The sequence below is a fragment of the Platichthys flesus genome, chromosome 1, assembly GCF_949316205.1.
Source record: "Platichthys flesus chromosome 1, fPlaFle2.1, whole genome shotgun sequence".
In the NCBI taxonomy this organism is placed as follows: domain Eukaryota; kingdom Metazoa; phylum Chordata; class Actinopteri; order Pleuronectiformes; family Pleuronectidae; genus Platichthys; species Platichthys flesus.
In genome coordinates, this window is record NC_084945.1 from 22,747,769 (window position 1) to 22,771,373 (window position 23,605).

Consider the following 23,605-nt stretch of genomic DNA (forward strand, 5'->3'; position numbering starts at 1 on the left):
TTTACCGTTTGAGAAGTTTGGCTCTGGAGATTCCTTTCCATTTGTGCTTTCCTCACTGATTGACTCAATTATTTCATCTAAAGCCAAATCAATCTCTGAAGAAAACGAGGAACTGAGAGAGAGGCTGTCTTTGAAATCACTGAAGAAGTCTGTGATGTCAGTCAAACTCTCGTTGATTGTTTCCTGGACAAGCCTCTTCACACTGTCCACACTGCTTGTTGTTGAACCTCCCTCTGAGGAACTACCCGACTTGGAGCTTACTCGTGAAGAGTAGGAGCTTGAAGAAGTCCTAGACACCAGAATGGGATCATCTGAAGGGTCCTGTTCCTCTGAGGAGATGGCCCGACTTTGCTTGACCAACTGTTTGATTCGTCTGTCTGTCTTTAACGACTCGCAGGCATAACAGATCATCGTCTGGACTTTAGCGGGGTTAATGAGGCGGGTTGGGATAGGCTTCTCAGAGCTCACACAGCTGGAGCTTGCAGACAAGGTGGAGTTGACAGTCTCCGTCACCTCCTCTACAACCAAGTCTGTGAGCTTATCCAAACTCTCAGACGTTGTTGTGCTGCCTGGTGAAAGACTGTTGTTGAGAGTGTCGCCCAGAATGGACCGAACTTTATCCTCAGACACGGGTGAACGGGGACGCCGCTTCACAATGGCATTTGAAACAGACGTCATTAGGTTCAGCAGAAGTTCTGCCAACATAAATGTTGTAGCTTCATCTGGATTGCATGACTTCAACCTCTCCCACTGCTCTGCTGTGAGCTTCGTAAAAAAGCTTTCAAAGTACGGACGGAAAGTCTCTGCATTTATGTCCATTTGTTTAACTCTCTGAGTGAACTCCATTGTGACTGTTTTTTTCGCTGTTCGAAATGTGTTTTGTATGAAAAATGTCTTGTTCTTCTTTGTTCTATCAATTGGCTGGTTGCTGCAGACTGATTCTTCAATGAGGCAAAGTGGCTACTAGGAATTGAGGCAAAGGGCGTTAAAGGAATTGAAGCAAAGGGGATTAGAGGAACTGAAGCAAAGGGGATTAAAGGAATTGAAGCCAAGGGGGTTAGAGGAATTGAGGCAAAGGCGGTTATGTAGCAAAGGGGGTTAGAGGAATTGAAGCAAAGGGGATTACAGGAATTGAAGCAAAGGTGGTTAAAGGAAGCTAATTGGACTAATAGATCAATGGAAACTCTGATGTGACAATAAGCCACGCCCCTCAACTTTGACTGTTACACAAAAATAACTCATCGAACTATTTTATCCATTAGTCTGGTATTAGGCTTTTGTTTCACAGACAATACGTGTGGTTGCGCTTTCCACTTGGATCGACCTTGTACTGGAGTACCTAACCCTACCTGGTCCAGAGGAGCCCATCACATCACTAACCCTAACCCTAACCCTTACATATTATTGGGTTATTCAATATGGCCTTGTTTTGTCTTTTTTTGCCTGTTATTCATTTATTTATTCAAAATTATAGTTAGAGTTAGTTTGTTAACAAAATAAAGATATAGGTTGAAAATAGCCTACTGTATTTTTTATTTATTTATTATTATTATTTTTAATTTGGTAAATAATTTTGGCGATGGGTGCCCTTTTTTTGGGAGTTTGAGCATCTGCCCCCCAAAATGTCTGTGCACGTGCCTGTTGTCTTCCTCAATACTGATGACGAACCTTGTTTCATATTCGTGTTTTCCAATCATATCTTGATTGTAATTGATGTTTACTTGTTTAATTGCATTTTATCACAAATAACGAAAAGCACCTTTATTCATCAATGTGATTTAACAGGTGTAAATTAAAAATATCAACCATATATGCTGTTTATATTCCTTGTAATTGGGATAAAGTTAACATCTGTTATGTATTTTTACATATATTGTTGTAGCTATATTGCTTGAAAGATCGAATAATGGGTTAGGGTTAGGGTTCATTTTTGTGCTACATCTTAAGTGAGAGATCTTCAATTCCAGTTTTATTGTTAAGTATGATGAGAGGCTATTGGATTGTAATTTGAACGGGAAGAAAACATACAAACCAGAAACTCACTCACATATGCAGCATGTTAGAGTTATAAATAACTTGTCCATGTGTAAAACAATACTTTAATTTAAAAAAAAAATCCCAATAATTATTTGGGGGGGGGCTGAAGAACATTTTAGGGGGGCTTCAGGCCTAAAACAGGCCTAACGACGCCCCTGGTGAATATTCAATCCTTATTTCTCTTGACACCTTTGATCAAGCCAATGTAGCATTTGGAAGATTAAAACTTCCGATTAGGGCTTTCAAAGTAAGATATCACTGACGAGACATTACTGAGAAAGTAGATGTGATTTTTTGCTATTTCAAAATTTTTACTATTAACTGTCTTTATATAATGTACATACCAGTATGATTTTCAACTTAAATCGCTGTCACTATGAGTTAATTATGATACTGTACATTTAATTATGAAGACTTCACTTCCTGTCTTCTACTGAGTCGTTGTTTGTTAGCTTTTCCATTTTTCTTTTACGGTTTTTGCGTAATTTACGTAACAATCCGCACGTAGAGCTCCGAACGAGGAAGTGGACACCGACGCTGAAGTAGAGGTTTGAAGAAGCGACATTCTACAGATATTCTTCTCGTTTGCTACCAACACGTGTGCAGGTTGGTACTATGTAGGGTTAGCATGTAGCATTTGTGTTAAGTGCAGTCTGCGCATGTCAGAGTTGAAGAGTCTGTGAATGTGTTGAATAAAGCTTACAGGAGAATATAAGTGTACGTACGTACTGTTATAATACTAGTAATACTAATAATAATGTTGTACTGCATAATGTCTTCAGCTGATTCCTCTCAACGTTTAGTGAGTGATGTTCAAAGTTAGAGAACTTGCCTCAGGTGGAAGGTTAGGTAACGAGTTTACGTCACAATGCTTTTAGTCTATATTCTGGTTGGTAAGTGGAGGGTTTTCATATTTACACTGTGTGTATGTGTGTGTGTGTGTGGGTGTGTGCGTGTGTGTGTGTGTATTTGCATGTTTACCACACTTATCATTCTTTTTCTATTAATCTCACAGATTGTCCTCCTGCAATGGAAAACACACGCACAGACACTTTTTTGATCACTGGAGGTTGTGGTTATTTTGGTCATCGGTAAGAACTATGTCCTATTGTTTATAACTCCCAGCAATAAAAAAAACATTGCACATGCTGTCAGTAACCCTCGTGGTTTCTGAGTCGTGTGTGCTGTCATGCTGCTTCACCACCACCAGGTGGCGCGGTCTCATCGGTCATTTCAGTCACACTGGCTCTGTGACGATCACAGTGCTGAGGCACAATTGAAAGTAGAAATGCATTCAGTCGTTGTATTTTTGTTCAGAAAATGTTAATGCATTTTCCATCACTTGTTTTTTTCCTTACGATCTGGCGTTAACTACAACTTAATTTACAACCCTTTATATAAGTGAATACATATGAGTCATACAAAATTAAACTATATATATACACATTATGTCACAAATAATACAAGCAACATACATATAAAGAATAAAAAAGACAGTTTCTTATTGTTAATTTAAAAGTAAATTGGATACTTGGACAGTTTATCTTCTTTAAACTTACATAGGAAAAAGGGTATTGTTTGCCATTCTGATGTGAAATTGTCCGTACAGATTCATTAAGTTTAGAAAGAAGTCAGTGTCGAGCCAAAAAAGTAGTTGAATGGATACCATAATAAAAGAATTGTGTCGAAGACTGGTTCATTTTTTTGCAAATTTAATAATTTTTTTTCGATTTCTGCAGCCTGGCGTCCTCCCTGCATGGAAAAGGTGCCCGAGTCGTTCTGTTCGACACCGTGCCTCCAACCCAGGAGGTGTCCGAGGACTTTGTGTTTGTGAAAGGAGACATACGGGACTATGCTCAAGTGGAGAGGGCCGTGGCCGGTGTGGACTGTGTGTTCCACATCGCATCCTATGGCATGTCTGGCAGGGAGCAGCTGAACCGCCATCTGATTGAGGCAGTGAACGTTCAGGGTACGCAGAACATCCTGAAGGCCTGCGTCGAGCAAAGAGTGTCAAGGCTGATTTACACCAGCACCTTCAACGTGGTGTTCGGAGGCCAAGTGATAGAGAATGGTGACGAAAGCCTCCCGTATCTACCGCTCCACCTTCACCCTGACCACTACTCCAGAACAAAGTCCCTGGCAGAGATGGCTGTGCTAAAGGCGAATGGCACCGCGTTGCAGGGCGGACCGGGGGTCCTGAGAACTTGCGCCCTGCGTCCAGCGGGCATCTACGGGCCTGGGGAGCAGAGGCACCTCCCCAGGATAGTCGGCTACATAGAGAAGGGGATCTTCAGGTTTGTTTACGGGGATCCGAGCAGCCTGGTGGAGTTTGTCCACGTGGATAACCTGGTGTCAGCACACGAGCTGGCTGCAGAGGCGCTGACCTTGGAGAAGCAGCACCGCTCTGCTGGCCAGGCCTACTTCATCTCAGATGGCAGGCCTGTCAATAACTTTGAATTCTTCAGGCCTCTGGTGGAGGGCCTGGGCTATCCCTTCCCCACACTACGTCTCCCGGTCTCTCTTATTTACTTTTTTGCCTTTCTCACAGAAATGATCCACCACCTCGTCGGTCCCTTCTATAACTTTCAGCCACTGCTGACGCGCACAGAGGTGTATAAAACTGGTGTGACGCACTATTTCAGCATGGCCAAAGCTAAAGCCGAGCTGGGCTACGAACCCCAGGAGCAGAACCTGGACGAAGCCGTGCAGTGGTTCAGGTGCAGAGGTCACGGGAAAAAATCTCACAGCTCCACACTCGGTCGATTTCTACTCAACATCCTGATTGTTGCTGCCTTTGCTGCTATTGCTCTCTCTTTTCTTCCAGGTGTTGGCAGTTGATGAGAAGCTAAAGCAAAAACATAATTTCCCACAAATGTGCTGTATTAAGACTGGTTCATAAATAATGTAGATTGTTTACATGGCAGTATACATGTGCACATCTAACATCACAGTGCTCCTTACCGACAGGTGCTTCAGACAAAGAAGGCAGCGTCTAAGACCAAGTCACCAAAAGGAAGAAGCTTCTCAGGATCAAGATGTTTGGTGTAGAACATTTCCATGTGATATTTTAATACCCAAACATTTTGAATGTAATGTATGTAACAAACATCTTTGATGTGTGCATGTCTGCCAATTGCTACCTTTGTTTTTCCACAAACTGTAACCTCATGAAAATAAATCTGTCAAGTGCAAAAATTGACAATTACTGAATACAAAGTGTTTAATTTTATTACTAAAACAAAAGCAAAACTTTATGAATAAAACATTACAACGTAATTGAGTTTGTTTGATTTCTGAGCTCGTTCTTGATATGTTGTCATAAATTTTCAAGTTTTCAACCAACCTCATAAGAAAAATAGATTTTTCCAGATCAAGAATTAGTGTGTGTTCCAGGTATTAACCATGTTGTAGGGACATAAATCTGTTAACATAGTCACATTATGGGAATTCTTCCTACTGGGGACAAATAAGCAGGTTTCCATTGCATAAATCATTACATTCTAAGGTGAAAACATGTTTTTAAGTTCAGGGTTAAGGTTAGGTTTCAGCAAGTAGTGCGTGTGGTTAAAATTAGACTTTAACAAATCATTATATGTCCTCTGTAGTCATGGAAACGCCTGTGTGTGCTTGGTAGATATAAAAAAAAGTGTATAGACTCAATAAACTTTGGGTGGCACCGTTTATATTGTCTCCAACATATCTACTCAGGCATATTATTATGAACTCAAAGTAACAATTCACGAGACAAACCATCACATAAAAACCGTTGATTTTTTGAATTAAATATTTTATATTCACTTCAATTCCTCTTATTCAAACCAATATAACCTTCAAATAATCACTCAAGGATTTATTTGATACTGAACTATCTTCTTAAACTCTATTGATTGGATTCTTTGGTGGACCCGAGAATATGTCTTATCGTTCGATCTTTATAGAAAGTGTGTATAAACTTGGGTTTCGGCCGTGTGCTGCATGTAAGCGGCCAACTGCGTGTGCTGCTGGTGTGGCTGGAGTCGGACCAGGTGAGGCGTGCTTTGTGTGGTATGTGAGTCTGCCCGGGATGAATGCAGACGTCCCCTTCTCTCTAAACTCTCCTCTTTTCAGGCCGGCAGCCCCTTGCTGAGTTGGTCGCAATCATTGTTTCTCTGCAGCATTAACCACATTCCACAGAGGCGCAGCGCATCCCGTCTACATCCCCGCATTCCTTTTACACGAACGAGTCCCCGCAGTAAAACGGCGTTTATTTCACGTTTCCCTCCGCCTGCTGAGCTCGGACTTACACATTCGTGATATTCGCAGCGTAGCAGATTATCCGGGGCAGTTTAATTCACAGAGGAGAGGCGGGAAGAGAAATGTAGAGGAAAAACCAACAAGGGGAAATTCCTCCGCGCAGCGCGCCATTGACTGTAAAGACCTTTCAACTTAACAAAAACTGAAGTTGACAAACGTTTCCCTGTCGGCTGCAACTGTGAGAAAGAGTTTGTGTTGTTTGCGCGGAGCGGGGCCGAGCGGGAGGAGACGATGCGGGACTCGGTGGAGGTTTGCGGGTGTACGTCGGAGTGTTTAGTGTGAATGAGAGACTGCAGCACCGCGGCGTTTTGTTTTGATTTCCATGTGAAACGCAATTAGTGCTCCGCCGCGCTGCTCGGAGCGGAGCGACACCGAGAGTGAACTTGTTTCTGCCTCAACATGGAGCGCTACCAGGAGGAGCTGGGGCTCCGGATGGACGACCTGTCCCTGTACGAAGCCTACAAAGACGGGATGTACAACTCCAGGAGAGACTTGGTGATTAACCCCGACTTGGACTTCTCGGCTCCGGCGCTAGCGGAGCACAAAAGTGCGCCGATGAATGGCAGCTCTGTGCTCCACCAGCAGCATCACACGGTGGAGAATTTCACGCCTGGAAATAAAGTGTACAACGCGGCTCCGGTGAGACCCGTCAGCTGCAACCGGGCCGTGCCGGTGGACTTCTGCGCCCCGCAGAGAGACGCGGGCTACACCGAGGAGGGCTGCTGCACCAAGTCCGAGGTGGCTCTGCCCTGCTACACCGGCGCTGCCGAGCGGCACCGGAGGTACTCTCTGGAGGTGCAGGGCCACAGGTACAGCACCGGCTCCGCCTTCGACGGTGTGCCGCTCAACAAACCGGTGGCTCTCCCCGGCAACAGGTGCAACAGCGTCTGCATCAGCAGCAGCCACGACGGGAGGTACAACGCCACCAGCCCGCGGTCCAGCCTGGCGTCCTCCCTGTCCTCTCAGGAGCAGAGCAAGCATGCCAGCCCGAGGTCCAGCATCAGCAGCCCGCGTACGAGTCTGGTGGTGCCGGGTCAGGACAGGTACACGAGCCCCAGGTCTAGTTTGGTGCACTGCGAGGGCAGCAGCGTGCTCAGCCCCAGGTCCAGCTATGCAAGCACCGCCAGCGACACGAGTAAGCACTCCAGCCCCCGGGCCAGCCTCAACAGCTGTGACTGCTGCAGCAAGCCCAGCAGCAACCGCACCAGCGGCATCAGCATGGGCTACGACCAGAGACACGCCAGCCCCAGGTCGAGCACGGCCAGCCAGTACTCCTTCACCACCAGCCCGAGGTCCAGCTACTCCGATTCACGGTACGGGCCCGTGGTCAACCACGATTTGGAGGGGGCGATCCTCCACGCCGTGCCGCTGGCGAGTCCCCGCTCCAGCATCTGCAGCCAGGACGGGAGCGCCAGACCGGGGACCACCGCTAACTGCGTGGTCAGCCCCCGCTCCAGCATCTCCAGCCACAGCTCCAGAAGTTCCCGCAGCTCCAGGGGTTCTATGAGCACCTACCCGGACCTGCAGCTGCCCTCACCCAGGTCATCGATGCTGGGCAGCGGATTACACGAAGACACGCTGCTGCAGGAGTTTGGAGACTCCAACGGGATCCAGAACCGCCTCCACCTGCAGGGACTCTCGGCGGTGCCCGAGCCCCAGCTGCAGGCGGCAGGAACCCCGGAGATGACCGCAGGGTCGCAGTCGTCGTTTAGTTACGGGGTGTCCACAAAGGCAACTTCCACGGGCCAGAGGTATAAGTTACCTTACCAGGTGACCCCCAGCCGGGAGAGCGGGCCGAGCCAGGCGGAGAGGCGGCTGGAGGCGCTCACCTTGGAGCTGGAGAAGGAGTTAGAGATGCACATGAAAAAGGAATACTTTGGTATGTAATGACAACTGCTGGCTTATTTGCAAATGCACCTGGGAGTCTTTTTAAAAACTAGTTGCTAGGTATAATTGGAAAAAAAACACTTTGCCAACCCATTACACAAATGAGCCTCTGTAGGTCTGAGAGATGATTTAAGAAATGATTTCACCAAAATCCCCAAATTCAAATACCAAAGATTTGATTGAGATGCTCACACACTTCTTTCATAAACTGGAGGGGCCTGATTGACTTTAATTTGGTCAAAACAGCTCAGCAGGCATAAAGTTTCACCTCAAGTGTCTGAAGTGTAAGGCACTGATGCTCTGGCTCTGACTCCTTCCCTTACACTATGAACACATCAGCCCTCAGGTATCTGGGAGATCAGTGCAGGGTCTCCTTCACCAAACAAAACACTTCTGCTGAAGGTTTTGGTTCTTCACAGACCAGCAGAGCAAGTTTCAAGTCCAAAATAATGGTCCAAATTAAAGTTTCCTGCTGAAGAGAGCAGCTTTAGCCTTTATTGCTTCATTGAATCCCATCGGGTATGAATAATTCTCTGTAGCACCAACTGAACAAACATGTAGTTGAATTAGTCACGTTAAATGTGACACGTAACCTTCTCTGTATTACAACACAGACAGGCTGAAACTGGAAGTCGAAGAAAAAGGTTTGAGAGTATTTATAGGTTTGTCTTGTGTGTGCGAGGTCTATTTTGCAACATGCGAATGAGCTGCGTTTCCCACTAACCGGTCCCTCTTTGGCAGATGAGGGTGGCTTTGCAGGGCAATACTAATTTCTGTCTTGGCACAGCTAAAAATTTGCACAGCGCTGCACCTCGCTGAATGGAACCCTCTGTTCAGCCAGAGCAGACACACAGAGCGGCGGCATGGTGTGGGCTTGTTGGAAATACAGTTGTCCTCTGGAGCATGGGGGAAAAGAGACTGTGGTCAAGTACAGTTTGATGAGTTACAGCGGGGATGTGAATCTCACACTGGGGGCCGCCCAAAATTAAAAATGTTTGTCGTTATGGGATCTGAAAGGCATTTTGGAATGAAAGCATGTGTTGGCTCAACTACTGACTTCCTCTTTTATCTAGGGTTTACTTTAAAAGATTTTCCTGTAAGAACTGGACTTTGTGGCGTGGTTTATTGTGATAAGGGAGTTAGAGACCAAACATGTTTGCACCAGCAGCAGCAGCTCCAGAGAGGCCGCCGAGGATGTCACCGCCCACCTTTTTTAAATCGGCAGCCCGACAAATGGCCGAGGCCAGAGAACAGTGGCTTGTTTTATGGCCGGTGCACTTGCTCATGTTGAGGCTGAGACAGCTGTTGATTTGTTCCAGGGGAGCAGGTGAGAGAGAGGAGGGAGGATGGAAGACAGGAAGGAAAGAAGAGAAAAAGGGGGGGGGGGTGGGAAGGGGTGATGGAGAAAGAAGCAAGATGGGTGGAAGTGGGGATGGAGAGAGGGACGGGAGGGAAGAATGCAGTCAGACTCTCTCACTCTCACACACACACACACACTCACACACACACACACACACACACACACACCGAGCCCCAATAGAGACAGCTCTGTTTCAGTAGCGACAGTGGAGAAATTGATCGCCAGGGCCTTTTCTTGAGGGGGGGGGGGCGTGTCTCATACGGCCCTGCTCTGCCCCGCTCTGCCAGCCGGCCGGCCCTTGTGTGGGCTCTGTTTGTTGTGGTGGCGAAGGACGGAGTTGTGAATCAACAGCTGGCCCGATACAGGCTCCGGAATTGAAGTGGCAGAGTAGTGAGGCCCATCCCACCCCCGCCACAACCAACACCACCACCCCCACCTCCCTGCCCTGACTCCCCCGCGAAGCCCTTCATTAACCAGCCAGTGGGGAGCGGGGGCAACACCAGACACTTGGCACACGATCTTGGCTGGCGGGCCAGACATAGTTGGTGGGGGTCAAGTCTGATCACCTGCCCAGAATTATAATGGCAGTAGTCATGCACATGCCTGACGCACGCACACACACAAACACACACACACACCCACACACAGACGTGCTGACTTGTGGACAGCGGCACATTTGCCCGCTCTGCAGCCCCCGCTTGAATGTTAAACACACATAATCTGGTGTGGGAAGGACTCCTCTCATGAAATGATGACCTATGTTCAGGCTCTGATGTTGGAGAGCCTCACTGTGATTTATTATTTTGTCCTTGGGGGATACATGGACCTGCAACGCTTGAATCACTTCTACAAGACGTGTAGAGGTTTTAAATTATTTGGCAACATTTGGATCAGCATACTTGCAATCTCCATCGCTCTATAAATTCCACCCTCTTGTTTTTTTTATTGACTGTGCTCACGTACCCTGCTCATATCTCCAGGGGCTGGTCTGATATTGAGCCGTAAAGGGTCAAAGTCACACTCAGTGGTCAGTAGAGCTTTGTGATTCAGGCTGTGCAAACCTTTTTACAACTCACAGCACGTCCTGGGTCGTGTTCGGTGAGCTTGGAGACACAATGTCAGGTATGTTTGAAAAACATGAGTATTATCATGCTATGGCAGCATCACATCAGAAAGATCAGATTAAGATCCAAAAATCCTGCTTCTAAAAACCAGCAGGACTTAATCTTAACAACAGGGTCTGATTTGCGAAGGTTAAAGAATTTAAGCGCATCCACTTAAGTGATGCTGGTTTACTTTTAACTCCAGTGAAGACACGGGACCCTGTCCTGACCACATGGACATGTTAGGAAATCTACACATAAGAGATTCAACATCCTGTTTTAAATGAATACCAGAGATTTTCTAGCTCTCCTCTAAAATGATGATAACCACATCCTCACTCAAAAGAGCCTTTGGGACTTTAAGCATGTGTAGAAATCATTACAAATCACATTTGGACTCTTGTGACCATTTAGCCCCATTTACAGTTGTTTTCAGTGGTTTTCTCATGACAAATAGAAAATTCCTTGTAGATGAAATAAATCTAGCTGTATATATATTTATTTAAATAAGCGCAGGATAGTTTCAACCAGAGTGAATAACGTGTTGATATAGCTATATAAATAAATCATACTTTTTCAGTGTAGCTGTTGGGTAGAGAGTCAAAGCCAGAGAGCTATGTGAGTAACAGCACTGCCATAAATCAATTATTTCAAAAGAAATACAAAATAAGAGCTAAGAAGGCAGGGAGAGTTTAAAAAGGATTTAAACAATACCACTTGAAAACAGCAATTAAACTAGGTCTTGACCCATATGGGCTTTTGGGAGCAGATGCCAATACAATATTAGGTAGTAAAAAAAAAAAATTGTCATGATTCCTAAGATGTTGCTATCAAACCAATATGGTAAGGAAATGTAACCAAGGCTAGATATTTAACAGTTAAAATATTAACTTTATCATAAATAACATTAAATTAAAATAAGGTTTTCTAATGGTTTTATGTCAAATGTAAACATAAATGTAGGCACTATCTGCAACGTCTATTCTGTAAGATAAAAGTTCACATTGGTCAAATTGCAGAAACCAATAAATATGTAAAAGACTCCTTTTCTGCCAACTGATAAATGAGGTGCACTCTACATTAAACGGCCTCTGAAAGCATTTTAAAGCAAAAGTTACATTCACCAATTCAGACATGCATTCAGACAGGCCGAGCATCTCCTATCACCAATTTAGGGAGGTTCTGTGTGTTGTCTGAGGACATGACATAAGGATTTAGAGGGTAGCTGTTATCTCTCCTGCCTCATCTCTCATATTGCCATTAGAACCCCCAGGTTTGTTTGACTGACATAGATTCACCACTGTCATGTGTTTTGTTATTGTTGCTGTCCATTAGCTGTCGACTGTGTGATACAGAGAATCAGTGACTCGACTGGTGGGCATTTAGACAGATGTTGTAATGGCTCGGTCGTACTTGGTCGGTCTGTGTGAATCCTTTTGGTCAAGGCTGCGTAAATGGCTCTGTGTTGCAACAGGTGGACAGAAAGATGAATCATTACAGAAAGATAAGACCCACACTGTATTAGTGTAAATGTTCTCAGGGCAAATCGCTCCCATTTCTTACCAATGGAATTTAATACATGCAATTTTGGTGCAGATCCTAATCTCAATCTGGATGTAAGTGTGGATCATAAGGGAGCTGTTTGGGCCTTTGCAGAGATATGTGCTCCCCTAATGTCATTCTATTTTTTTTATAAATATTACTACCTCCAAGTGTCTATTTCTTATGAATAATAAAAGCATAGTCTACCTACACTCAACCAGAGTGAGTCTCCTGAGGAATAACATTTTATATTCTAAGAATGAATCTGCAGAAGTAAATGATTCATTCATTGTTGACAGCTTCGGTCAGCTGGCTTCCTGCTCCCTGTTAGAGACCCTGTTTTAAATTCTTATTGGCCAAAGGAACCTGTGCTTTTTTCCTCCTTTTGTTGGCAATCATCGACTTTTATTTTGGCAAAACTGTTCAAGCCACTTATGATCATTTAAAGATTACTTGTTCATTCTTATCTCCCGTTTCGCTCTGTTATCTTTGTTAAGTGCAGTCAGGTTCAGGTTATAGCAGGAAAGGCCAATATTTAACTTTGATGCAGACTAATTCATTTGTACAAATACGTCTGGTTTAAAGGGAAGACATGTAACCTTCGGATGGTTTTCCTGTACCCTTGTGCGTTATCTGTTCTTTTACAATGTCACAGTTTGTGCCCGGACGTGTTTATGAAAGGGAAATTATTGCCTCAGATAGCCATGGAATTCCACGGTTGCGTCACAGAAAGAAGTTTATCCTTGTCCTGGATCTTTCCTGAGTCGTGTCTATTTTACATACAAGTAAGATGTCTCTGTGGGAGGTGGTGGTGGTGGGGGGGGGGGGATGTTGGTGTGCAGCTCTCATGTTGGGATCTTGTGAGATCTTGTGTCCTGTGGGCACTGTGACCCTGGACTCACCCCACCAAGGCTTTGACCCTGCACTCCCTCAGGAATGTGACCCCGGTGGAGGTCGTCGTGTGCACAAGAGTTTGGAGATTGTTGGTCTGCTGCCTCGGCTGCTTTCAGATACTCTTTGGCCACTGTTTGTGTAGTTGGTTAGTTCAGGCTTATATACACATGTACCTGGGGATCTCTGAGTCAGTCTGTGCATCACTCATATTGGGACAGTTGCAATCAGATGGTTGTTTCACTTCCTGGGACAAACTATGAAAAGTAAATTGTATTAAAAATAACCCTTCCATGACAACTTCTCTTCTCCTTTAGCAACAGAGTTAAACCTCCAGTAACACAAATGAAACTGTCCCCTGTCATGCATGCTGCAGTGTACATTACTTATTTGGGTGAGGAACATTGATGTAAGGGTGGGAGCAGTTGTTATTTTCACCATTATCTGATTACACTGGTGGGTTTTTATGTATGTTGCCAGCATTAGAGTTAAACAGATAATTAGTTTAATTTGACCGAGAAAGTCTGGAATTTTAAATAGTCAGAATAAATAATAATATACCGACTTTTTCATCTTTTTCATCGGTTAATGTTCTTGTTGTTGATTTATATAACATAGTCAAGTCAAACCTGATTACCTGCAAAGACCAGGTCCTCTCAAAGTCAAGTCAGACGTTGCTGTAACAAGGAAACTAAATGTGTGGAAGAACACGGTCTGCCCTTCCTGACAATCCCCTCACATCCGTAATAATCTTTCCTAAAGTAGGCTGCCCTCAAACAGTATGATGTAATGCATGGAAATTACAAAAATTAAGGTTACACAATAGAAATCATTAAGAGTTATCTCTTAGTCTGCTTCATGCTTTATGTTTGAGACAGTTTGGTCTCAACTTACTTTGACATATTTTCGTTTCATAGTGATTCTGGTTTTCAAATGGCATCAGAAGACACAGAGAGAAGAACAGAGGAAATCTGCCTGTGGAAATACAGTAGTGATGATATTTGTTACTTCATCTTTTTCAGATTTAATTTGAGTGTTGCATAATTACAGGAATGCACACAGGCTTTGGCAGAGTTTGGGGTTTGTTTTTGATCAGCTTTCCAGCAAAGCTCTGACAAAGCCTGCAGCATGTCCAGCGATTGTTTGATTCTAATGGGGCACACAAGAACTGTAGCAAACATCTCTTCACTGAATCGCTAGTTAAACATTCCCACCATCTCAAAGCGGTTCTAACATTCAGCGTAAAGCAGAAGCAGATCAGTGCTCACAGAAGGTTCTTTGCTTTGGAGTCAAAGAATCAAACGATATAAAACCTGACAAAGACAAAGCTGTTTGAACTGTTTAATGTTTTTATGTCGCCGCAGGATGTAAGAGGCTGAGTGTTAGTGAGTATCTTTACTAACTATACCTTAACTAACTGTCTCTGTTTGTGTGTGTAACAGGTATCTGTATCAAATGTGGGAAGGGTGTGTATGGAGCCAGCCAAGCGTGCCAGGCCATGGGGAACCTGTATCACACAAACTGCTTCACCTGCTGCTCCTGTGGTAAGTACCACTCCATATATATGAAATCATAGGAAAAATTGTTAAAGATGTTGCCATACCCTTTTTTCCTTCTCGATACTGATTCCAATACCTGGACTTTGTGTATCAGCCGATCCCAGTGCATTTACAAAAATAACGTCTTAGTTATCACATGTTTCAACAGTTTTATGTTACTAATCCTTCTTGTATTGCCTGACTCAGGTTAAATCCAGGAAAAACAAATGCATACAGTGAATAAATGCCATAGAACTTCCTTTATGATTGAATTTAACATCACAATTGTAAAAGAACAAAACTAAAGAAATCAAGGAATACACAACAGGGAACTCGACCAGTTTGTCGTTGTTTCCAAAGTTTGCTGCTGCCCTTCGTTGCCTTGGTTACCCCCTTGTGTTCTTTCTTGTGATGGTTATTAAAAAGCTTTTATGAGATTGCTCAGGTTGTAATTGGCGACACTAGTGAAGACCGGAGAAGTCATCTATAACTGCTGAAATTTCGCTGCACTACTGGAAATAACTTCTTCTCTGCGCTCTAAAAACACTACTTGACAGTGGCAGTAGAGCATATCTGCTGTTTTTGAGCAGCAAAGAAGAAGGGATTTCAGATGAAAGAAAAGACCAATTTAATCTTAACCAGTACACTTTCAAGACGGTGTATCATAGATTTACCAACTAGCCGATTAAACAACCTGTTCGGTAACATTGGAGGCAGCTCTGATGCCTGTGTTGATATCTGATATCTTGTCTCTAACTCTTGGCCTCGTGAGTACAGCAGCAATGTGTGTCGATGCCTTTGTTGGATTGTAGCATCAGTTAATCACTATGTATTAGACTCGGAGCTGCTTTCTATACTTAGCTTGATCAGACCTTCAATGTTAATGGCTTCTCAGAATGATCTATCCAGTTAACTGCCTGCTGATAAATCACCAATACACATTTGATGCTCTATATTTGCAGTCCAGAGAAATAGAAAGCCCTGGCGTCATCCATCCAGTTATTTGCGTGATCATCAAAGCTATTTGTTATTTGCTTCAGTTGACCATTGACTTGAGTGTTCTGAAACTTGTTGCCATCGAACATGTGCTGAATTATGTAGCTTTGGATCTATGAAATTCTTTAGTTCTATGGTTGTATAGAGCGTCTTTTTTCTGTGATGTCTAAGTGGATTTATGTGCATTGATTCCTAATGGACATTGGAGATAATGGTCCTTAGAATGAACATAGTACACTGATTCTAAACGTAATAAGTGTAACATGTCTCTGATCAGATGCAGAGTGGGAGGGATTTTATTCAATTTGTGGCAATGGCTCAATCCCTTGATTCTTTAGCCCTCATGGCTGTTCCATCACGGTGTGAAGTGAATGGGATGTGACAGAGGAGCACTGTGTTTGTATGTATACACGTTATATATATATATATATATATATATATATATATATATATATATATATATATATATATATACACAGTATATAAGCGCTGTATATGTATGAGAATTGGTGAATGTGACTTGTCATGCAAAGCATTTTGCCTAGTCGTTAAAGACTTTATAAATGGAAAATCACTTTATAAATGCATTCAATTTGCTGCTATGGTTTGTGCCTCACAACTGTAGCTGCAACTTCTGACTGTATGACTATATGCGTCAATGTTTGAATATGTATTACTGTGCCAACTAATAACTAAACTTGCTGCTTTTGAACACTGACATGTAGCACTCATGCTTCATCTCATGTGGTCAAAGGTTTCGACAGTGGTTGCTGTGAGCCCCTAACGTTGTTCATAAAAAGTGAGGACAAATGGTCATTAAGACTGGTTAGTTTGTAATTTAACTTACTACAACCTATACAGATGTTTCAATGTTTTCCACAATAATCACATATTATTTCTGATTGGTCGACCATTCCTTCTGCTAAGATGAAAAAAGCGGAAGGAGCTGCTCCATTGCCACCACTGGCGTATCTGAAGGCAGATACCTGCTTGCATTGTGTGTGTAAGTGTGTGTGTGTGGACCATGGCATAGCATAGACCCTAGGGAATGCATTACTAGTTTCTCATTAAGATGCAAGTACAACAGTGTGTGTGTGTCTGTTTTCCCACAATATGGCAAAACAGAACAAAAACAAACACTTGCTGTCTGGTTAATTGATTTAAACTGAAAACACTATAGCCCTGGATTTGTTTACCTTTTCAGGATTGTTGACTTGCCTTGATACCGGGCAAATTAACTCTGCTCTGTGCATCCTCCGCACTTGGTGATAATGTAAATAAAATATGCATTGATACCGCTTGAGGGTCAATTCTTAATGTAAACATTCATGCTTTGATGATGCAGGTTAGAAGGTTCCTTGTGCAGTGTATCTCATTAGTTCTCTGCGAATATTGGTTTGTGAGTGAAATCCATATCGGATCAAACAAATTCTGGACCTTGTAAATCTGTTTTCAGATTTCTCTGTCTTTTGTACACACTTGCTCTCGACTTCCACTGCTGCTGTCTCTGCTGAAATAGTCATTAGGTTCCCCAGCTTTCTGTCTCAGATGGTGTTTGTGTGGATCAAAACATCTGCTGTTTATAAAAAGTTGTAGAATAACTGGGTAACTCAGTTACGTTGAGCGGGAACAAGCTAATAATGCCACCAAGAAGAAAAATGCTGACACTATTTGGTCTTTAAAACTGTAATTAAATCTGTTCCTCAGCTCTATGTACAGTATAGATAGAGTGTGTGTGTGTGTGTGTTTTTTGGACGTCCCTGTCACCTGACTCCAGCCCTCCTCTCCTGTTTCCCAGGGAAACAAGAGGAAGATATCAGGAGAAAGCTTTTTAGCCAGGTTGCCTCCATTCATATGTGCACTATGCATGGATACCGATCCTCCACTCCACCCACCCGGGCCCTGGAAGAACTGCCTATAATTTACATGTAACCAAAGCCACATACTTTCCGATTTATTGTGTGTCTGAAGAATGAGGGGCCAGATGCTGAGTGTCCAGTTGCTGAAGTTGTGGGGTTTGCTGTGGAAAAGTCACCTCTGACCTGGTTAAGGTGGAACTGCTGTTCCTGAAGGGTTAATTATGTTTTGAGGGTTTAGGCAAAACTAAACACTGTGACTATGCAAATCAGATCTGCATGATTATTTCCTCCAAACACTGAGGCTACGTTTTCATTTAAAAAGCAAATAAACTCTGCTACGGAAAAACCTGGCGTTGAAACAGAGAAGTTTAGAACCGCTGCCGGCCCTGTTCTGGTAGCAGAGGCTGAATCAAATCGCAGCGTGGCTTCTCGCGGAGTTCAAATCTGATGAACATCGACTCCCGATATTCACATTTGCGTATGTGTGACCATGCCCTTAGGCAGGAAGGGGAAATGGAGATGTTTAGAAAGGGCGACATAGATACTCGCAACCACTTGCTTATTGAGTCTTTTTGGTCACAATGTAGCCATTGCTGATTTGTCAGGCTCCTATCACATGACCCCTTTCGGGAAGAAAACCTGCATTAGCCTTGGCTGCCACAGAAGATCACAACATGGATTATCAATAACAAGCGTTGAGTAGCCTGTTGTCTTTGCGAACAGCTGTTGTGCTGTCAAATTCTTCATTTTACAATAATGCAAAAGCTTACATGCATAGAAGACATTTTTTTATTGGCGCAAACTGTGTAAATGGACAGCGCATTCCCAGTGTAGGGACTGGACACGTGATATGTGTTTTCAGGCGTGTTAGTATGGATGGGGAAATAAACTGATACAGAGCCAAAATGCTTGCGTGGACAAAGATTTATTTAGTTTGAAAATGGCTTTTTCAAACTATGAAGTATAGCTGTAGCCTACAAAAAAATGAATGGATACCAATAGGGGGTATTTACATCATTAGAATATTAAATGTGGGACTTCAGTACTCCACAGCTGGCTCCTGAGAGGATTACTGCTGTGTATATTTGAGAAATCAGGTCTAGAATTAGTTGAGACATTTTCTTTGCTCGGAGTAAACCGTCGTTGATGGCTTCACAAGCCGCCTCGCCTCTCGAGATGGTTTATTGTTACTGTAAACTCTTGGATGTCAGATTTGACCTCATGTGAATGGAAATGTTTGCTTTTAAGCACTGTTTTGTAGGCCTCTGAGAAGTTTAGTTTCAATGTGCGTGCACTTGCCACAACACAATTCCAGTGATTTATCAGGAGATACGTTTGTACGTCCCGGTTTGTTTTCTTATTTTTTTATGTTTTTTGTTGTATTTCCACTTTGCCATTGAGTTGGGGTCCTCCTGGAGTCTGGAGCTCCAGAAAGAGGCAGTGAGTTTGCTGAGACATTGCTCGCTGGTAGCCTTGGGCTTTGTTTAACCATGCATAATTGAGCCCTCCTCTTGGCTTACTCCCATGGTTGCACCCTTTTTTCATGAAATGGCCAAGAATGCAAACTACCCCCTCCACTTCAGCCGGGCCTTCCCTGGAGGACCTCAATCAGACAGTCACAAAGTGTACCAGACCTGCTTATCAGAGGGGGCAGGCCTGGCATGGGCTCACACTAAAGCAGCACATGCTTAGAGAAGTGCATGCATATGAACACAGACACACATGCTTTATACACAAATAGATGCACCTTTAGGATTTAAGGCTGATTTTAAGAATTTCTGAATTGTACAGAAGTTGTGCAGTGGCATAAAAGTTAAATAAGTGCAGAGCGAGTCTAACGCCTCTCACCGCGATTTCTGAAGGGCCATTGAAAGAAGGCATTTGTGTCGCTCTGCATCCGAAACTCTAGGGGAAGGAGCTCCACTTTCCCCAGTTTTGCTGGTGAATAATTGCAAGTCAGCTGCAGAGAATATATATTTTCTGTATGACTGTCACGCAGGATCTCGATAAATGAGCATCCCTTAAAAAATACAAAGCATAAACACTTAGCTTCTGGCTGGATGAGCAGACTGTCAACCACACAAGCTGATGACTCATTTCTTGGTTCCAGTAATCCAGGCAGCCTCTGAAAGCACAGGCAGAAGCAGAGGTCTCAGAGGCTTGAATTTCTCAAATCATTCAGCACCACCCATTGCACCTGGCAGCCAGTGGCAATGAGAACGCTGAAAAAGAGGCAACGTTCAGTTCTTTGTGTTCCTGCAGTCATACACAATGTTTACATGCACACTAATTATAGCAGTCTTATTAGAAGTAACTGGATCATGATACAAATAGGGAGATACTTTTTGACTGTATAAGGTTGATATTAGATTGTTTAAAATGGTTGTATATGAAACATGTTGTTATAATAGTGAGCATGTTGATAGATGCAACCAAGCTATCTCATTATCCGGTGGTCAGTGAGGCGATAGCCAGCAAGCCTTTAGCAGCATTGTATTTTTAGCACCTTTTTTAAACTTTCGGGTTACATTGTGCTTGTCGCCCTGTAGTTGGATTCCTCTTCTTTTGAATAGTAATGGGCAGACCGGCTGCTGAGACAAATGTTGTATCTAGAAACTGCTGCCTAGATTTTTACAGGTGTGTGTGTGTGTGTGTGTGTGTGTGTGTGTGTGTGTGTGTGTGTGTGTGTGTGTGTGTGTGTGTGTGTGTGTGTGTGTGTGTGTGTGTGTGTGTGTGTGTGTGTGTGTGTGTGTGTGTGTGTGTGTGTGTGTGTGTGTGTGTGTGTGTGTGTGTGTGTGTGTGTGTGTGTGTGTGTGTGTGTGTGTGTGTGTGTGCCTCTGTGTTGGTTTGCTTTGTGGAAATGTTATCCTGCACTTTCAGCTACATTAGCAATCTGTCAGTCCACCTACTCATGAACATAATATGGACAAAGAAAATGGTGACTGAAACGAGGCTGACACAAACTATAGTTTTAAATCTTCTCTAAATTTTGGAAAGCATTCAAATTCATCAGCAGAGATCTCACAGCTCATTTATTTTCCACATCTCAAACATGCAAGGTGAGAAAATAAACCAAGATTCACAGACTAGAAGATATTATTAAATTTACCAGTGCGAACTACATCTCTCACACACATGCACACAGATACACACTCATCCCTCCTTTCCGCATCTCCTCTTCTTCTGCACAGTTGATGACATGTCAGCCTCTGCAATTCCTGCCACTCTTGTACCAGTCTTTCCCCTATAGCTGTACTTTGAAAAAGCTGGACGGAATTGAGCTGCGTTTTCAACACAGAACATCCCCGTCAGGCTCTAGAAACCTTTGCTGAAACTCTGTGCTTTTCTACTGCAGTGACCAGGGCTATCGATTAGGTTCTGGGGATAGTACCTTATGAAAGCACAGCAACCTTTGAGGTGGACATTAATGCCCTACTGGTCGAGTACTGTTAACAATGTTTTACATATACTCAGGGACACCCCCTCCACAAAGAGGAAGAGTTATCACATGTTGGAACACATCAACAGGCGTATGACCAATAGGAAGTTGACAAATACAAGGAATGTGACCTGATATGACCCAACTTTTGTCACAGCATTTGCAAAGGGGATTTAGATGTTGCAACGGTAACACATTGTTTATGTTTACAAAGTCCCAGTATATCAGTGTTTGGAATGTGTCATGGGTTCAATATTTTATTCTCCATGTTCCATATGTAGTCAAACATGTTCACATTTAGGTGGACAGGTGAAAACACAACCTTCGTCATATTACTTTACTACAGCTGTCCCTCATTTGAGACGGATATGATGCCACAGGTTCAACGAAGGTAATCGATAAATACTAGACATGAAATTTACATCACATTGACACGTTGGCCCTTATCACAAAAAGCTCTTTTCAAGTTGACATTTTCTTCAGTGTCTTATATGTGAATGGCACATCTTGTTTTATCCTGAGATATTTGCATTATCCTGGTTTCACATCCACCATGTGTTTGAAGTGGCATTAACATGACCACTAGCTCGCATTGGCCTCACTAAGACATTTGCGTTCTCGCAAAGTCCAGACCTCAGTGCATGTCTGATAGCTTTACATTAACTTGAGCCCGTCCTCGACTCATATCTTAGTTGATTATAGCTAAGTTTCCTGTTCATCAAGTGTGATATCATTCATACTTGTTACTTAACAGCAAGTACAATAGAAGTTTAAGACTGGAAATGGGTAAAAAAACTAAACAAAACCTTGACACCAGAAAATGGAAACAAGTCCTACTTGAATAACTTAGTTGTCAGAGTCAGCTGCTATAATGAATGGTTAGGGTTAGGGCAGGTGAAAAGCTATATTTCATATCAGAAACCATTGAACAGTCGACATGTCTAACATGATCCAAAGCAGGAGGAAGGACGGGCTTAAACAGGCCCTAACAGTGCATGAAGATACGCAGCCCCCATATCAAATCTTTGAAAGTGCTGCATTGAACTTGTTTGGCTCTGAAATGTGAAATTAAACTCAGTGATGGAGTGTCTTCCTCCTGAGAGCGTTTGATGGCTACCAGAAAACTTTGCTGGTTTAATCCGGCAAAAAAGCTTGTTTCCGTTTGTTCTGTGGGAATCCAGCTGTACCACATGAGAATTTAGTGGAATAATACCTTTTCCTCTGTGACACATCAGTCCACTCTAGCCAGACTAACACTCATTTCATTGCAACATGGTCAAATTCTGAAATGACCAAAAGTTGTAAACAACCAGTTTTAAGGAGAGCAGAGGTCAGAGTCTTAGAACATCAGTGGTAATAACATGATTTACTGTGAGCAAGACGAGCGAAAGGCATTTATCACTAATCCTGACTCTACTGGCCTCAATCTCAAACTGTAACTCTGCTCAACCCAGTGACTGCAGCACAGAGGTGGAATGAGTTACGGTCAAAGTAAAATTGGTTTTATTAAATTCTTATTAAATTAAACTGTGGGAGAGTGCGAGTATGGTCAAAAAGAACAAAACATGAGGAGATCTGGACCGACCATGCAGTGCACCGCCGGATCCAGAAACCTCCCCATGTCTACCTGAGTGAAATAACAAAAAAGAACCAAGAAACCCGAAACGCAAAAGGAAGCAATCAAATGATAAGAAATCTTACATCTTAGCCGCATCTCAACCTGACGGGTCAAGTAATGTGACTGTATATTCACATTCATAGAATTTCCCTTTTTTCTAAAGGAAATAAAAAGTAAAATTCATTTTGAGAGTAATTTATTGTGTCAATAAAGGTTCGTTTTCTTAGAGTGATAAAAATGGATTGTGTTAATTTTCTTTTCGGTGCTGTCGAGTGACAAAAGGCCAGAGGAGAGGGAGGCAGGCCCGGAGCCCTCCCCCTCCTCCCTCCTCTGTGAGGGGAGCGGGCAGAGAGCGGGTGTTGGAGAGGTGCGGGGGGTTGAATGGGACCAGCTAGTGACCTCAGGCAGAAAGAATGTCCCCGTTTGCTCAGTCGGCCCGCTCCCCTAGCAGCGCTCCACACAGTCATCAGCGCTGAGGCCTTTGTGTTCACCTTCCAGACCCCAAACTGCAGAGTGGAGGCCACAGACGAGCACACAGAAACACCTCGCAGCCCCTGCTGCTGCACTGTTCACTACAATCTCACTGCTCCTGCAAGCTTAGCCTCTGCAAAGTCCCCAGTGTAGAAAACGGTGTCTCCTAAGAGTTGCATCACACGGAGTTCCTTCCTCAGTTTTGCTTTTCTCTTTGCTACACGCCACCAAAATGCTAATTGCTGCTCAGTCTCAAAGTCTTAAAAGTCTCACCTATTGTGTGGACAGCATTCCTTAGCCGCTCTGGCCATTTATGTGGGTGTTAATGTATTGCCATCTCCCAGCATCGTGACACTGTGTTTGTGTGTGAAATACAGCGATTGCATAAATTTCAGCGCTAAAAAGAGAGAGAAGAGGGGGGCACATCTTTCCCATGCTGGGACACCCATAAAATCAATGGTGGCTGGGTTCAACAATTAAATCTGACTAATCCAGCAGATTTATGAGATCTGTGTGCTTCATCTTCCCCGGGTGAAGTCATGATGCTGCCAGAGAGACACCGCTGCTGTTG

General features: G+C 43.5%; 2 protein-coding genes across 2 annotated transcripts in view; both read left to right on the forward strand.

The window, feature by feature from the left end:
• The first annotated feature begins 2,527 nt into the window (after positions 1-2,527).
• On the forward strand, positions 2,528-5,313 carry sdr42e1 (short chain dehydrogenase/reductase family 42E, member 1). Its single transcript, XM_062389120.1, has 3 exons — positions 2,528-2,643; positions 3,053-3,128; positions 3,777-5,313. The coding sequence occupies exons 2-3, from the start codon at positions 3,067-3,069 to the stop codon at positions 4,873-4,875; spliced, it is 1,161 nt and encodes a 386-aa protein (XP_062245104.1). The 5' UTR covers positions 2,528-2,643; positions 3,053-3,066; the 3' UTR covers positions 4,876-5,313.
• An 854-nt stretch (positions 5,314-6,167) lies between these two features.
• wtip (WT1 interacting protein) overlaps positions 6,168-23,605 on the forward strand; it is a 29,168-nt gene continuing 11,730 nt past the window's right edge. The window contains exons 1-2 of the mRNA XM_062389107.1: positions 6,168-8,209; positions 14,556-14,657. Of these exons, the coding sequence (XP_062245091.1) occupies positions 6,730-8,209; positions 14,556-14,657 (1,582 nt within the window). The 5' untranslated portion in view covers positions 6,168-6,729. The remainder of the gene's footprint in view (positions 8,210-14,555; positions 14,658-23,605) is intronic.

Excerpts from the sequence above, each read along its gene's own strand:
- sdr42e1 (XM_062389120.1), top strand. The coding sequence starts at position 3,067 with ATGGAAAACACACGCACAGACACTTTTTTGATCACTGGAGGTTGTGGT. Across the intron at positions 3,129-3,776 it reads TGTGGTTATTTTGGTCATCG|CCTGGCGTCCTCCCTGCATG; the intron begins GTAAGAACTATG and ends CGATTTCTGCAG.